The following is a 17,751-nucleotide window of genomic DNA, read 5'->3' as shown; positions in this document are numbered from 1 at the left end:
AAGTTGATGTTGACATGCTTTTTATGCTACTGAGACAGTTTGTGGAGACAATGGCCTTGTTGGGTCGGCTGTTAATATGTAAGAGCCTCCCTACCACCTAACTCTACTTTCACCATCCCTTTTCACCAGTCTAGCTCTCTGGAGTTTTCACGCATAAAGCTATGCTTTGTTTCACAGTCCTGCTCAGTTGTTGGTTACCTAGTTATTGAGAAATTACATAATAACAAAGTAGTTGGTTCTTCAAACAATTCAGCATAATAGAGAACTAATTGATGTCGAATGGAACATAGCACTGGTTGTTTAAATGACTCCCAAAGAAAGAGGACAGCTGGTCATTACGTAATTGTTAAGTAATTACTGTTTTACCGTGCAATTTTTACTATGGGCATACCAGGAAGTAGACTGCAAAGCAAAACACAACTGACATAAAATTCTCAGAAGGCCCCTGCATAACATTATACTGTAGACATAGAAATATAATATATTCTATTGGATTCTATTTCTTTGACTGTACATTACTCATGCAGTGCAGCAGAGGGGTTTCATATTTGAATAGATTAGTCATTCTGATTTAATTTGATCATCCGCCACTAAGAATAGATGGAAAATGCAAAGAAACAACAAAACACAAATTCAAAGCTGAATAATTTTAAATAACCTTTGCTCCTCCTCATGAGGATATAGTAAAATCTCTACAATTTAAACAGTTGACATACGAATGGCTCAACGCCATACAATTCCACAGTAGTAGACAAAATTCTGAAAATTTTCCAAGCCTGTTTCTCTGTTCTGTCTTCCCAGATAAGAGAGGTGATCCACTGAGGAGGCGACTCCAGTCTCTGATCTGAAGGAGCCCGTACCTGGAGCATGATCCTTGGTGTGTCTGCAGAGCCAGTGAAGAGCCTGGGACCTGCCTCTATGGCCACTGAGTCAGCACCCTCCTAGCTCTGCCAGGGGACCCAAGAATCCCCCTGCTAGCTCCGCAAGGGGGCTCACATATCACCCTACTAGCTCTGCCAGAGGGCTCAACCATCCCACTCCTAGCTCTGTGTGGGGCCTCAAGCAACCCCTTTCTAGCTCTGCCAGGGAGCCTTGTACATCCCCTACTAGGTCCGCCAGGGGGCTCACTCCCACCCGTCTGCCAGCTCAGATAACCCTCTTGCTGTTGGCAAACACATGTTTGACGTGATCGAATGTGACCGCCGCCGCACCATCCAGAGCAGCAGCAGCCCTCTGATCCCCCTGCCAGCTGATCCACCATGCAGTGGAGACGGCGACACTGCTGCCCCATCAAGATGACCTGGACCATGAAGCGCTCGCTCTTCCGGACCCATGTGGCAGGTCTCCTGTCCCTGGCCCTCCTCTTCACCCTCTTCCTCTTCTTCAGCCACCAGGACTGGCTGCAGGGCCGGACCGGGCCCCGTGACAACCCCCTGGCCTACACCGTTAGGGGCTTCCGCACGGCCAAGGCCGAGGCAAACCAGAGCCTGAGTCTGAAGAGCCTGTGGAGGGAGACAGGTTTTGTGCCTCCCAAGCCCCAGCTTAACCTCAGCTCCCAGCAGGCTGAGGGTGGCGGTGGTGGGGGAGCCATGGTGGGCGTAACGGGTCTGGAGAACTCGATGAGCGCCAACAACAGTTTACAGCAGGAGATGGGTGTGGGAGGGAGGCTCAATGCCCAGCCCTACCGCTACATCCTCAACGAGCCCTTCAAGTGCCGGGACAGCACCCCGTTCTTGGTGCTGCTGATCGCTGCAGAGCCAGGCCAGGCAGACGCCAGGAACGCCATTCGGCAGACATGGAGCAACGAGAGCGTGGCCATGGGCCTAGGTTTCGTCCGACTCTTCCTGCTGGGTCTAGGGCGGAGCTCGGACAGGTACACCCAGACCGCCATCGAGGAGGAGAGCCAGGTCTACCATGACATCATCCAGCAGGACTATCAGGACACATACTACAACCTCACCATCAAAACCCTGATGGGCATGAACTGGGTGGCCTGCCACTGCCCGCAGGCACACTACGTCATGAAGACAGACAGTGACATGTTTGTCAACACGGAGTATCTCATCCAGAAGTTGCTGAAGCCCGAGCTCCCGCCCAGACAGAGCTACTTCACTGGCTATCTAATGAGGGGCTACGCGCCCAACCGCAACAAGGACAGCAAGTGGTACATGCCTCCAGAGCTGTACCCTAGTGAGAGGTACCCCATCTTCTGCTCGGGAACCGGGTATGTGTTCTCTGGGGACATGGCGGAGAGGATCTATCAGGCGTCTCTGAGCATACGGAGGCTGCACCTGGAGGACGTTTACGTGGGCATCTGCCTGGCCAAGCTCCGCATCGACCCCACGCCGCCGCCCAACGAGTTCCTCTTCAACCACTGGAGGGTGTCCTACTCCAGCTGTAAGTACAGCCACCTCATCACCTCGCACCAGTTCCAGCCCAACGAACTGGTCAAGTACTGGAACCACCTGCAGACCAACAAGCACAACGCGTGCATCAACATGGCCAAGGAAAGGAACGGGAGGTATAGACACAGGAAGTATCATGCAGAGACACCTCAGTGATGCTAACTCTACTTACTGTTGGAAGTCTGGACAGGAAGACAAAATGGAAAGGAAGCAGACTAGAGGAAGGGCTGGATCTAGAAAGGGCATGTTAAGAGAGCTCAGCACTATACACTGTCTGGGAAAGAGCACAGTGTTTTTGGTATTGTGTACAGTCGATTAAAACTATTTTTTTAATTTGAGAGAGATGTTAGTTATTGTAAACCTGTTAAACTCTTTTTAAAAGGGCAGTGATGTTCCATGTTTACGTGCAATATGAAGCATGCACACAAAAAAAATCTAAAAAACAAAGTGGGGATTCTGCCACTTTCAGGTGCAAATACAATGATCAGAAGAGACATGGCCAGTGGTTGATGAGGTTTTGTTACACAACAGGTAGGTCACTAACTGTGGGGACAATTCTATCAAAGAACTATAAACAATTAATAATATAAAGACTATTTACATGGGATGGGAAAAGCGAAAGAGAAAAATGTATCACTACCTACAAAAAATTATGAATATATTTATGATGTGGACCAGTAATGCTGCCCTTATTCTCAATGTTTACTTTACAGAATTATCATAAAATATGAATTAAAAGGGTTTACCTGTCAGTATATTTTATTTACAACCAAGTTGAAAGCACTCAGAATCACAGCTGAGATTGTATTTTCTAAAGCTTTACATTGATTATGACGAGTCTGCACATGAGCAGATGTGCAATGAAATGAATAACAATTAAATGTATTGAATTTTTCAGGTTTCTTTTGCTTTTGTTGTTTGTAATTTTGGGCCTCACTTGAAGCGGTCTATCTTCCATTCAACATTATACACCAACTCCTAATTTTGCCATTCCGCAGTCACCATCCATTTGACAGATACAGTGCAAAATGTGAGTCAAAACTTTCCAGGATCTGAATCAGACGGGATATGTGAAAACCTACTCACTGATGAGAGAGAAATATATGAGTACCATACTGTTTTCTCTCACACGGAGGGAATGATGAAAAAAGTTTGAGTGATAACACTTTGATTAGATTTTAATTAGAAATTAATTCTCATAACTTTGAAGGGTTGTTTAGTGTTTACTCCAGATGTGTTATGTATTAAATGTCTTCACACTCCACTGCTCAGGGTCAGCAGTTAAAAGATCATACATAACTAGTTGAATTGGTGGACGATTCGGAATGGCCCCGTATAACTAGACAGTAATCAAATTGAATTTATGCATAGCGAACTGGAGCCACTATATCGGCAAAGTTTATTGCACATCTGTCCTTCTCGTTTTAATCAGCCATACATTTGGGTCATTTTGTTTATTGAGCTGTGTAAAAGTTAAAAGTTCACAACGCAACATACATACAGTGGGGGAAAAAAGTATTTAGTCAGCCACCAATTGTGCAAGTTCTCCCACTTAAAAAGATGAGAGAGGCCTGTAATTTTCATCATAGGTACACGTCAACTATGACAGACAAATTGAGGAAAAAAAATCAAGAAAATCACATTGTAGGATTTTTAATGAATTTATTTGCAAATTATGGTGGAAAATAAGTATTTGGTCACCTACAAACAAGCAAGATTTCTGGCTCTCACATACCTGTAACTTCTTCTTTAAGAGGCTCCTCTGTCCTCCACTCGTTACCTGTATTAATGGCACCTGTTTGAACTTGTTATCAGTATAAAAGACACCTGTCCACAACCTCAAACAGTCACACTCCAAACTCCACTATGGCCAAGACCAAAGAGCTGTCAAAGGACATCAGAAACAAAATTGTAGACCTGCACCAGGCTGGGAAGATAGAATCTGCAATAGGTAAGCAGCTTGGTTTGAAGAAATCAACTGTGGGAGCAATTATTAGGAAATGGAAGACATACAAGACCGCTGATAATCTCCCTCGATCTGGGGCTCCACACAACATCTCACCCCGTGGGGTCAAAATGATCACAAGAACGGTGAGCAAAAAGGACGACTGATCCGTGTAAAGGAAAGAATGAATGGGGCCATGTATCGTGAGATTTTGAGTGAAAACCTCCTTCCATCAGCAAGGAAATTGAAGATGAAACGTGGCTGGGTCTTTCAGCATGACAATGATCCCAAACACACCGCCCGGGCAACGAAGGAGTGGCTTCGTAAGAAGCATTTCAAGGTCCTGGAGTGGCCTAGCCAGTCTCCAGATCTCAACCCCATAGAAAATCTTTGGAGGGAGTTGAAAGTCCGTGTTAACCAGTGACAGCCCCAAAACATCACTGCTCTAGAGGATATCTGCATGGAGGAATGGGCCAAAATACCAGGAACAGTGTGTGAAAACCTTGTGAAGACTTACAGAAAACGTTTGACCTGTGTCATTGCCAACAAAGGGTATATAACAAAGTATTGAGAAACTTTTGTTATTGACCAAATACTTATTTACCACCATAATTTGCAAATAAATTCATTAAAAATCCTACAATGTGATTTTCTGGAGAAAAAAAATCTCATTTTGTCTGTCATACTTGACGTGTACCTATGATGACAATTACAGGCCTCTCTCATCTTTTTAAGTGGGAGAACTTGCACAATTGTTGGCTGACTAAATAATTTTTTTCTCCACTGTACGTTGGGGTCTGAAATTATTGACAAATAAAGATGAGTAATAATGACTATATAAAATTAATACATTAAATACTGTATTGTCAGAACGCTGAGTGTGGATGTGGTGCAGGGAATCAAGCGCAGGAACAAGGGTGTTCGTCAACAGACTTTAGTAATCCAAAATAGTAACTCCAAACAGGTGAATAGCCAACCCAACCGGGAGGCATGAACAAATTACGCACACACACAACAGTGCGTAAAAACAAGAAAAGGCGCACGCAGTGCGGACTCTCGACACAAACAACACGAGAGAGAAAACCCATCAACAGCAACAGCTGACATAACAATCACACATAACACCTGACCCAACACACGATAACTAAATAGGAAACAAAATCAAACACTAACAAGGGACAGGTGTACAAACAGACAAAACCAAACAAACATGAAACATCGAACGGTGGTAGCTAGTACTCCGGGGACGACGACCGCCGAAGCCTGCCCGAACAAGGAGGAGGAGCAGCCTCGGCCGAAACCGTGACAGTACCCCCCCCTTGACGCGCGGCTCCAGCCGTGCGCCGATCCCGGCCTCGGGGACGACCAGGACGACGCGGAGCAGGGCGCGTAGGATGACCCCGATGGAACTCGGTCAGCAGGGACAGGTCTAATATGTCCCTCCTCGGCACCCAGCACCGCTCCTCCGGGCCGTACCCCTCCCACTCCACGAGATATTGGAGACCCCCCATCCGGCGTCTCGAATCAAGGATGGACCTCACAGTGTACGCCGGAGCCCCCTCGATGTCCAACGGGGGCGGAGGAGTCTCCTCTATCTCATAGTCTTGGAGTGGACCAGCTACCACCGGCCTGAGGAGAGACACATGGAACGAGGGGTTAATATTCCTGTAATCAATAGGCAGTTCTAACCTGTAACACACCTCGTTCAACCTCCTCAGGACTTTGAATGGACCCACAAACCGCCGACCCAGCTTCCGGCAGGGCAGGCGGAGGGGCAGGTTTCTGGTCGAGAGCCAGACTCGATCTCCAGGTGCGTATACAGGCCCCTCACTGCGGTGGAGATCGGCGCTCTTCTTATGCCGACGGATGGCCCGCTGCAGATGGACGTGGGCAGCGTTCCATGTCTCCTCCGAGCACCGCACCCACTCATCCACCGCAGGGGCCTCGATCTGGCTCTCGTGCCAAGGTGCCAGAACCGGCTGGTACCCTAACACACACTGGAAAGGGGTTAGATGGGTGGAGGAGTGGCGGAGAGTGTTCTGCGCCATCTCGGCCCACGGAACGTATCTCGCCCACTCCTCCGGCCGGCCCTGGCAATAAGACCTCAGAAACCTACCCACATCCTGGTTGACACGTTCAACCTGCCCATTACTCTCAAGGTGGTAACCCGAGGTAAGGCTCACCGAAACCCCCAACCGTTCCATAAAGGCTCTCCACACTCTGGAGGTGAACTGGGGGCCTCGATCAGACACTATATCCTCGGGTACCCCGTAATGCCGGAAGACATGGGTAAACAGAGCCTCAGCGGTCTGTAGGGCAGTAGGGAGACCCGGCATGGGAAGGAGACGACAGGCCTTCGAGAACCGATCCACAACGACCAGGATGGTAGTATTCCCCTGTGAGGGGGGAAGGTCTGTAACAAAGTCCTCCGACAGGTGGGACCAGGGTCGTTGTGGAACGGGCAGGGGTTGTAGCTTACCCCTGGGCAAATGTCTGGGCGCCTTACACTGTGCACACACCGAACAGGAGGAGACATAAACCCTCACATCCCTGGCTAACGTTGGCCACCAGTACTTAGTGCTAAGGCAGTGAACTGTCCGGCCGATACCTGGATGTCCAGAGGAGGGGGACGTATGAGCCCAATAAATGAGGCGATCGCGTACCTCGAGCGGAACGTACGTCCGACCACGGTGCATCGACCTCCCATACCACCGGTGCCACCAGACAAGACTTTGGTAGTATGCGAGTGGGCTCAACGGACCTCTCCTCCGTGTCATACCGCCGAGACAGGGCATCTGCCTTCCCGTTCTGGGACCCAGGGATGTAAGTGATTTTAAACACAAACCGGGCTAGAAACATAGTCCAGCGGGCCTGGCGAGGATTCAGTCTCCTAGCTGCCCGGATGTACTCCAGGTTACGGTGGTCCGTCAAAATGAGGAAAGGGTGTTGAGCCCCCTCAAGCCAATGCCTCCACACCTTTAGGGCCTGTACCACGGCTAACAGCTCCCTGTCCCCTACGTCATAATTCCGCTCCGCCGGACTGAGCTTCTTAGAATAAAAGGCACAGGGGCGGAGCTTAGGTGGTGTGCCAGACCGTTGTGAGAGGACGGCCCCAATACCGGCCTCGGACGCATCTACCTCTACCTGGAATGGTAAAGCGGGATCCGGATGCGCCAACACCGGCGCCGAGGTAAACAGGTCCTTCAGTCTCCCAAAAGCCCTGTCCGCCTCAGCTGACCACCGCAAGCGCACCGGACCCCCCTTCAACAGAGACGTTATGGGAGCTGCCACCTGTCCAAAACCCTGGATAAACCTCCGGTAATAATTTGCAAAACCCAAGAACTGTTGCACCTCTTTCACAGTGGTTGGGGTTTTGCCAATTACGCACAGCTGACACCCGGTCAACCTCCATCTTCACCCCTGACGCAGACAACTGATAACCCAAAAAGGAGACCGACTTCTGAAAGAACAGACATTTCTCTGCCTTGACATATAGGTCATGCTCCAACAGTCTCCTCAACACTCGGCGCACCAGGGCTACATGCTCAGCTCGGGTAGAACTGTACACCAGAATATCGTCTATGTACACGACTACTCCCTGCCCCTGCATGTCCCGGAAAATCTCATCTACAAAGGATTGGAAGACTGAGGGAGCATTCATTAACCCATATGGCATGACGAGATACTCGTAATGACCGGAGGTCGTGCTAAATGCTGTCTTCCATTCATCGCCCTCTCTAATGCGCACCAAGTTATATGCGCTCCTGAGATCCAATTTTGTGAAGAACTGAGCACCGTGTAATGACTCCGTCATAGTCGCAATCAGAGGAAGTGGATAACTGTACTTCACCGTAATCTGATTGAGACCGCGGTAATCAATACACGGGCGCAAACCTCCATCTTTTTTCTTCACAAAAAAGAAGCTCGAGGAAGCGGGTGAAGTGGAGGCCCGTATGTATCCCTGTCTCAGAGACTCGGCGATGTAAGTTTCCATCGCCTTCCTCTCCTCTTGAGACAAGGGATACACATGGCTCCGCGGGAGTGCTGCTCCTAACTGGAGATCTATCGCACAATCCCCCTGTCTATGAGGCGGCAGCTGCGCCGCCCTTGTCTTACTAAACACCAGTGTCAAATCCTCATACTCGGGGGGAATATGCAGTGCGGGCATTTGATTTGGACTCTCCACCGAGGTCGCCCCTATGGAAACACCCAGACATAGCCCCTCACACTGAACAGACCACCCTTTAAGAGCTTTCTCTCGCCACGAAATAGTAGGATCATGGGTAATCAACCAGGGAAGTCCCAGCACCACCGGATACGCTGGAGAGTCAATCAGATAGAGCTGAATCGTCTCCTCATGACTCCCCTGCGTCTTCATCCTAAGGGGCGCTGTGACCTCCCTAATTAACCCAGATCCTAACGGACGGCTATCTAGGGCATGTACAGGGAAAGGCTTATCAACGGGAAGGAGAGGAATCCCTAACTCTACACAGAACTGGCGATCTACAAAATTCCCAGCTGCGCCTGAATCTACTAGCGCCTTATGCTGGGAACGAGGTGCAACCTGTGGAAAACAAACAGGCAAGGTTATGTGAACGACAGAAAGCTCTGGGTAAGTAGGGCGCCTACTCACCTGGGAGGACTCCCCAATGCATGGCCTGCCTTCACCTCCACCGGGGGACCTTCCCCAACACCTAGCCGCGGTGTGCCCTCCACGGCCACAGTTGGTGCAGGGAACGGCCCCCCTCGGGTTCCTACTCCTCCGTTCTCTAGCGCCAGCACCTCCGAGCTCCATAGGGCTCGGCTCGGAGGTGCCGGAAGGTGGAATGGGCAACCCCCACCCGGGACGTCCACGGGTGGCGAGCAGGGTGTCCAGCCGAATGGCCATGTCGACCAGTTGGTCAAATGACAACGTGGTATCCCTGCACGCCAACTCTCTCTGGACGTCCTCCCGGAGGCTGCAGCGGAAGTGGTCTATGAGGGCCCGCTCATTCCACCCTGCATCTGCCGCTAGAGTCCGGAACTCCAAAGCAAAATCCTGTGCGCTCCTCATCCCCTGTCGGAGGTAGAACAGACGCTCCCCCACCGCCTTCCCTTCTGGTGGATGGTCAAACACGGCACGGAAGCGGCGGGAGAACTCCGCATAGGTAATAGTAGCGGCGTCTATTCTCCTCCATTTGGCGTTGGCCCACTCCAACGCCTTGCCGGTGAGACAGGAGATGAGGGCGGAGACGCTCTCGTGTCCCGAGGGCGCCGGGTGTACGGTGGCGAGGTAGAGCTCCACTTGCAGCAGGAACCCTTGACACCCGGCAGCGGAGCCGTCGTACGCCCTCGGGAGCGAGAGCCGAATCCCGCTGGGTTCCGGAAGGGGGACAGGAGGACTGACCGATGGGGATGGTCCGGTAGGTGGGGGCGTGGGTACCCCGCTGCTTTCCCATCGGTGGAGAGTGTTCATCACCCGATCCAGGGCATGACCGATCTGGTTGATCCTGTCCTCCTGCCCACGAAGACGGTCCTCCATAATGTCCGTTGGCGCGGTTGCTCCTGCTGATTCCATGGGTTGATGTGTGATTCTGTCAGAACGCTGAGTGTGGATGTGGTGCAGGGAATCAAGCGCAGGAACAAGGGTGTTCGTCAACAGACTTTAGTAATCCAAAATAGTAACTCCAAACAGGTGAATAGCCAACCCAACCGGGAGGCATGAACAAATTACACACACACACAACAGTGCGTAAAAACAAGAAAAGGCGCACGCAGTGCGGACTCTCGACACAAACAACACGAGAGAGAAAACCCATCAACAGCAACAGCTGACATAACAATCACACATAACACCTGACCCAACACACGATAACTAAATAGGAAACAAAATCAAACACTAACAAGGGACAGGTGTACAAACAGACAAAACCAAACAAACATGAAACATCGAACGGTGGTAGCTAGTACTCCGGGGACGACGACCGCCGAAGCCTGCCCGAACAAGGAGGAGGAGCAGCCTCAGCCGAAACCGTGACATGTATGTTCAAAAAATTTGGGTAATACTTTATTTTTATTTTTTTAAGGTAGTGGTCAAAATCATTGACATCCTTAAAGATTCTTATAAATAAAATAGTCAAAAGTTTAGTATTTTGTCCCATATTCTTAGCATGCAATGAACACATCAAGCTTGTGAATGTGGATGCTATCATAATTATGCATAATCCTGAATGAATCGTGAATAATGGTGAGTGAGAAAGTTGCAGAGGGTAAATGATCATACCCCCAAGACATGCTATTCTCTCACCATTACCAGTAACATGGGAGGTTAGCATGTCTTGGGGGTATGATCTGCAAATGCATCCAACAATTCTGTAGTCACAAGCTTGATGTAGTCATTGCATGCTATGAATATGGGACCAAATACTAAACTTCTGACTACTTTATTCACAAGAATCTTGAGAAAAAAAAGTTTTACTTGTTAAACAAAATCTCTTACTGTATTGTATTAGTATAAAACAATATAATTTCCCTTTTATTTGTATATAACATATCTAATATATTGAATTATTACTGTAATTCCGGACCCCACTGTATGTAATAATAATGCTTTTTATTTTAAGTTAAGTAATGTTAAGTAATGTGACCAATAAAACCATGTTTAAACAAAAATCCTAATTCTGATCATAACGGGAAAAAATGTGTGCATATTTGGTGGTCACTGCATCCAGAATTAATTAGCTATATACTAATCGTACCAGACATCTGATCACCTGGTATGTATATGTTTGTAAACAAATGTGTTGTAAACCAGCTACAATATCACACACGAAAGACAACATATAACGCATCATGATATTAAACATCATTCCCTTACAGATTCTTGTGATCTGCAGAATGCCTGAGCAACAATTAAAAGCAGCCGTCCTTTGAGCTGGCACAATAGACAAGAAAGACCATCCTCATCTTAGAAAGCATGTCATACCATTGCTTTGCAATTCCTTAAACACTCAATTGGCCTAAAGTACTCATCAGCCTCAATTAATAATAATGAAAGTCATGGCTCAAAGCTAGAGGATATTGGGATCCAGGTCTGCTCTCATTCATCCATGGCCAAGGCAATCAAACAGTCCAGATTACCAGTATCTGGTGGCACTTCTCCCCTCTGAAAATATGATGAGGCAGAGAGGGGGAGGGAGAAGAGGGGAAGGGAAGACAAAAAGGTAGAGAGAGGGATTAGAGGAGAAAAAAGGGGATAGAAAAGGAAGGAGAGGGATAAGTGAGGGCTGAGACAGTCAGAGGGGGAGGCAGAACAAGCAAGAGGAAGGAGGGCATAAGGGTTTGGGGAGAGGAGGAGGAAGAGAGGGGAAAGAGAAGAGTAGAAGAAAGGAGCTGGTGATGAATGAAAAGGAAAGATGCTGTGACTGATCAGTATTGAAAATCTGTGATGCCGTAAACGTGGTAGAAGTGAACCGGGGGAACGAATTGAGATGTCAGCCATGATGAAGTGGGGGCTGTGGCCTCAGCCTGGACTCTACCACCGCAGCTCAGCACTACCACAGAAACCAGAGAAGTAAAATACACTTGAGGAGGAGACATAATTCCTGACCTTTCCCCGGCAGAGTTGTAGTAGACCTCCTGAGTAATGCCTCTCCCTGATGGGCTTAAATGTACTAAGATGAATTCTAAGTTAAAGCTTGAGCATGGTATGTTCTCTGTTAATAATGAAAACACAGTAAATGGCATTCATTACAAGAAAAAGGTTGTGAAAAGGTTTCATTCTTTTCTAGGACATCCTGAAAATATAACAGGGGACTTCTCTCCCATCATGCAGGCCAATAGCTAAATCTCAGTCAAATCGGCCTATGTTGTATTGATTTCATTTAAACAGCAGCATATTGTTGTTGTTGCTTTTAATGATATAGACAGCAGTGGTATATTAATAAAGCGTCATTGCCTGAGTCCCCTCAATATCCTTTTTTGTTATCAATTTCCTGAGCTGCGGTCTATCATCAGACACAGATCTCATTAACGTCTTCTAACAGATGGTGGATTCCAACCAAGCCTCAAGGACTCAACAATGGGGAGCAGATAGCATCGAGCCAAAATCTATTTATAAACATAATTTGAGGGTGACAACAATCCTGAATGGCCCATACAGGAGGAGCGGTTGGACATCCCGCTGCCAGTTCTCAGTTAACAAACCTTACCATCATATCAACACCAACCCTGAGCCCCTCTTCAGCCATGTAGGGGCAAAGTGAGGGCTGTTAATATTTTTTTTACATTTACGTCATTTAGCAGACGCTCTTATCCAGAGCAACTTACAGGTGCAATTAGGGTTAAGTGCCTTGCTCAAGGGCACATCGACAGATTTTCCACCTAGTCAGCTCGGGGATTAGAACCAGCGACCTTTCGGTTACTGGCACAACGCTCTTAACCACTAAGCTACCTGCCGCCCCAAGAGCAGTCAAGGGTGATGTGATGTCAGCCATTTTGTCGAAAGCAAAACAAATCCAAGAGGTCACGGAGGTGCTAGGGCCACACAGATTGTTTAACTCCCCAGAAATCTATTAAAATGAATAAATACCTAGTGCGTGTAGAACTGATTTACATTATAATAAACCAAATATTGATAGACCATTTTGGTAGGCTCTTGTATCAGTTCAATATGCAGATAACGCTCTTCAGGTATTTGTTAGAAAACATTCCCATAACACATAAACCAGATAACCTTTGACCCCAGTCATGTGTGCATACAGTACATGCTGTAGGTAGAGGAGTCCTGACCATTGTACTGCAACAATGTCTAGGGTCAACAGAAATAGCATCAAACTTTTTTTTAAAGTGCATTAATCCTCTATAAATCGATACCTGGGGCAGTAATTATCCTCTCCCACGTTGTCCACCTTTTGTGATACGCAGTGTGGTGTGTAAAACTGATTCAACTCCTCCGGCATGGGATCACCTTTCAGCGCAGTTGACAAACGAGGACAAATCGCAGCCCAGGAGTGCATTAGCAATTGTATAACATGTTGGTAAAATACACACCTGACAAAAAACTTTATCCTGCACAATCTCAGAGGTGTCACAGAAAAGGTGTCTAACACATATGGGGAGGCGGGGCATCTAAAGTAATAAGGGTATGGGGTTTAGACGCACATGTGGATTTTCAATATGGACAGTTCATTATTGCCCCATAATTGTAAGACTTCAAAAGAAAAGGAGATTATTGTAATGAATACTCAGGGAGAAAAAGGTGTAGATTCACGCGCAGAGCACGGTAGGTGTTTATTTCGCCTTCGCAAAAGGCAGGAATCGCTGTCACAGGCAGGAGAATCAAAAACAAGGACTGAAGGCTATAACTGGTTCTCACAAACGTGCTATAAAAAGGCTTGGTAGAGTGAAAACAAACAATACCTCACAAGGCACAAACAGAATGAACTGAACTAAATAAGGAGCTGATGAGACCAGGTGAGTAACTAACACAGGTGAAATCAATGATCAAAAATGAAAGACAGGGCTACGTTCAAGAACACAAAGAAACAGGGCTACGTACAAGAACAAAAGGTGAACTAAGAAAACAAATACAGAACCTCACAATTATATGTGCTTTCTGTGAGTTTGTTCAGTCAAAATAATATACTGAAGAAAAATATAAATGCAACATGCAACAATTTCAACGATTTTACTGAGTTACAGTCATATAAGGAAATCAGTCAATTGAAATAAATAAATTAGGCCCTAATCAATGGATTTCACATGATTGGGCAAGGGCACATCCATGGGTGGGTTTAGGAGGGCATAGGCCCACCCACTTGGGAGCCAGGTCCAGCCAATCAGAATGTGTTTTTCCCCACAAAAGGGCTTTATTACAGACAGAAATACTCCTGAGTTTCATCAGTTGCCTGGGTGGCTGGTCTCAGACGATCCCGCAGGTGAAGAAGCCAGATGTGGAGGTCCTGGGCTGGCGTGGTTACACGTGGCCTGCAGTTGTGAGGCAGGTTAGACGTACTGCCAAATTCTCTAAAACAATGTTGGAGGTGGCTTATGTTAGAGAAATGAACTTTCAATTCTCTGGTGACAGCTCTGGTAGACATTCCTGCAGTCAGCATGCCAATTGCATGCTTCCTCAAAACTTGAGACATCTGTGGCATTGTGTTGTGTGACAAAACTGCACATTTGTGGCCTTTAATTGTCCCCAGAACAAGGTGCAGCTGTGTAATGATCATGCTGTTTAATCAGCTTCCTTATATGCCACACCTGTCTTGGAAATGGAGCAATAATCACTAACAGTGATGTAAACAAATTTGTGCACAAAATTTGTAGACAAATGTGCTTTTTGTGCAAATATTTTAGGGATCTTTCATTTCAGCTCATGAAAAATGGGACCAACACTTTACATGTGTCACGATCGTCAGGGAGAGACCAAGGCGCAGCGTTGCAGGCAAACATACTCTTTATTTAGCGACACGATCAAAAACAACAAAACGATATCGTGACAGTTCGCGGTCTAACACAAACCGACTGGAAACAAAATCCCACAAACACGAATGAAAAACAGACTGTTTAAATATGGCTCCCAATCAGAGACAACCAACGACAGCTGACACTCGTTGCCTCTGATTGGGAGTCACTCTAGCCAACATAGAAAAAGAAGAACTAGAACCACCAACATAGAAATCTAACACATAGAATGAACACATTGAATTTACACACCCTGGCTCAACATAACAGTGTCCCCAGAGCCAGGGCGTGACAGTACCCCCCCCTAAAGGCGCGGACTCCGACCGCGTCAACCAAATACCACAGGGGAGGGAGCGGGTGGGCACTCCGCCTAGGCGGCGGATCCTGCTCCGGGCCTGATCCCCGCTCCCTCTCCAACCCCCCAAAGTACCCCTGGTCCGGTCTGGCCCCGCTGGCCGGAGCTGGACTGCACACTGATGGAGCGGATTGCTCTAGCTCCGGCGTAAAACATCTGACCAGTGCCGAACCAGGCACCAGTGGAACAGGCACGGGCCGTGCCTGACTGACGACGCCCACCACTGGCTTGGTGTGGAGAACAGGCACGGGCCGTGCTGGACTGACAACGCACACCACTGGCTTGGTGTGAGGAGCAGGAGTGAGCCGAACCGGGCTGACGAAACGCACCACTGACTTGGTGCGGGGAGCAGGAACGGGCCGAGCCGGGCTGACGAAGCGCACCTCTGACTTGGTGCGGGGAGCAGGAACGGGCCGAGCCGGGCTGACGAAGCGCACCACTGACTTGGTGCGGGGAGCAGGAACGGGCTGAGCCGGGCTGACGAAGCGCACCACTGACTTGGTGCGGGGAGCAGGAACGGGCCGAGCCGGGCTGACGAAGCGCACCACTGACTTGGTGCGGGGAGCAGGAACGGGCCGAGCCGGGCTGACGAAGCGCACCACTGACTTGGTGCGGGGAGCAGGAACGGGCCGAGCCGGGCTGACGAAGCGCACCACTGACTTGGTGCGGGGAGCAGGAACGGGCCGAGCCGGGCTGACGAAGCGCACCACTGACTTGGTGCGGGGAGCAGGAACGGGCCGAGCCGGGCTGACGAAGCGCACCACTGACTTGGTGCGGGGAGCAGGAACGGGCCGAGCCGGGCTGACGAAGCGCACCACTGACTTGGTGCGGGGAGCAGGAACAGACCGGACCGTACTGGGGACACACACCACTGGCCCTACACCGGGATCTGGAACGGGCCGGACCGGACTGGTAACACACCCCAGTACCTCTCGCCGTGCCTCTACACCTTCCATCCCCTCTTCGACCAGTGGCCCCCGTAACCTGGCGGCCTCCTCTGCCAACCCGCTGGACCGCTCTATCGCGGCCTCCTGCTGCCCCGACGTCGTGAGCCCCCCCTAAAAATTTTCTGGGGGTCTCTCCTCCCCGTGGGCCAGGCCTCTATAGTTCTCGCCCAACTCTCGCTCTTCTGCCTCCAACTCCCGCTATTCAGCTCCTCAATTGGCTTGACCCAGTCGAAGCTCTTCCTCCATTGTTCCCAAGTCCACTCTCTCTGCTCTTCACTCGGCTTGACCCAGTCGAGGCTGCCACGGAGATCTGCTAGGGATTTCCCTGGCGATGGCTCCTCGACTCGCTGCTTGGTCCAGTTGTGGTGGGATTTTCTGTCCCGATCATCAGGGAGAGACCAAGGCGCAGCGTTGCAGGCAAACATACTCTTTATTTAGCGACACGATCAAAAACAACAAAACGATATCGTGACAGTTCACGGTCTAACACAAACTGACTGGAAACAAAATCCCACAAACACGAATGAAAAACAGACTGTTTAAATATGGCTCCCAAACAGAGACAACCAACGACAGCTGACACTCGTTGCCTCTGATTGGGAGTCACTCTAGCCAACATAGAAAAAGAAGAACTAGAACCACCAACATAGAAATCTAACACATATAATGAACACATTGAATTTACACACCCTGGCTCAACATAACAGTGTCCCCAGAGCCAGGGCGTGACAACATGTTGCGTTTATATTTTTGTTCAGTATATAATCTATGCATTTTTCATGGGAAATTGTTATGTGCCACTTCCGTCTCAACACATAATACGATTTAATATAAATTCACATACAGCTGTGGAAAAAATTAAGAGACCACTGCAAAATTATCAGATTCTCTGGTTTTACTATTTATAGGTATGTGTTTGGGTAAAAATAACATTTTTTGTTTTATTCTATAAACTACTGACAACGTTTCACCCAAATTACAAATAAAATGTATTGTCATTTAGAGCATTATTTGCAGAAAATGACAACTGGTCAAAAGAACAAGAAATATGCAGTGTTGTCAGACCTCGAATAATGCAAAGAAAATAAGTTAATGTTCATTTTTAAACAACACAATACTAATGTTTTAACTTAGGAAGAGTTCAGAAATCTGGAGATTGGGCTGGCCATGACAGGGTCTTGATATGGTGGTCCTCCATCCACACCTTGATTGACCTGGCTGTGTGGCATGGCGCAGTGTCCTGCTGGAAAAGACAATCCTCAGAGTTGGGGAACAATGTCAGAGCAAAAGGAAGCAAGTTTTCTTCCAGGACAACCTTGTACGTGGCATGATTCATGCATCCTTCACAAAGACAAATCTGCCTGATTCCAGCCTTGCTGAAGCACCCCCAGATCATCACCGATCCTCCAACAAATTTCACAGTGGGTGCGAGACATTGTGGCTTGTGGGCCTCTCCAGGTCTACGTCTAACCATTAGACGACGAGGTGTTGGGCAAAGCTGAAAATTGGACTCATCAGAGAAGATGACCTTACTCCAGTCCTCTACTGTCCAATCCTTATGGTCTTTTGCAAACCTCAGCCTGGCTTTTCTTTGCTTCTCATTGATGAAGGGCTTTTTTCTAGCTTTGCACGACTTCAGCCCTGCCCCTAGGA

The 17,751-nt window shown here is 48.3% G+C and overlaps 1 protein-coding gene across 1 annotated transcript; it reads left to right on the top strand.

The window, feature by feature from the left end:
- Positions 1 to 1,259: 1,259 nt before the first annotated feature.
- Positions 1,260 to 2,561, top strand: LOC311148861 (beta-1,3-galactosyltransferase 2-like; the record flags this gene model as incomplete). Its single annotated transcript, XM_084185855.1, has 1 exon — positions 1,260 to 2,561. The coding sequence occupies one exon, from the start codon at positions 1,260 to 1,262 to the stop codon at positions 2,559 to 2,561; it is 1,302 nt and encodes a 433-aa protein (XP_084041981.1).
- Between the last annotated feature and the right edge of the window lie 15,190 nt (positions 2,562 to 17,751).

Source organism: Coregonus lavaretus (genome assembly GCF_964263955.1).
Source record: "Coregonus lavaretus genome assembly, chromosome: 21".
Taxonomy (NCBI): domain Eukaryota; kingdom Metazoa; phylum Chordata; class Actinopteri; order Salmoniformes; family Salmonidae; genus Coregonus; species Coregonus lavaretus.
Note: the sequence above shows the minus strand (reverse complement) of the source record. Positions and strands in the feature narration are given on the sequence as shown.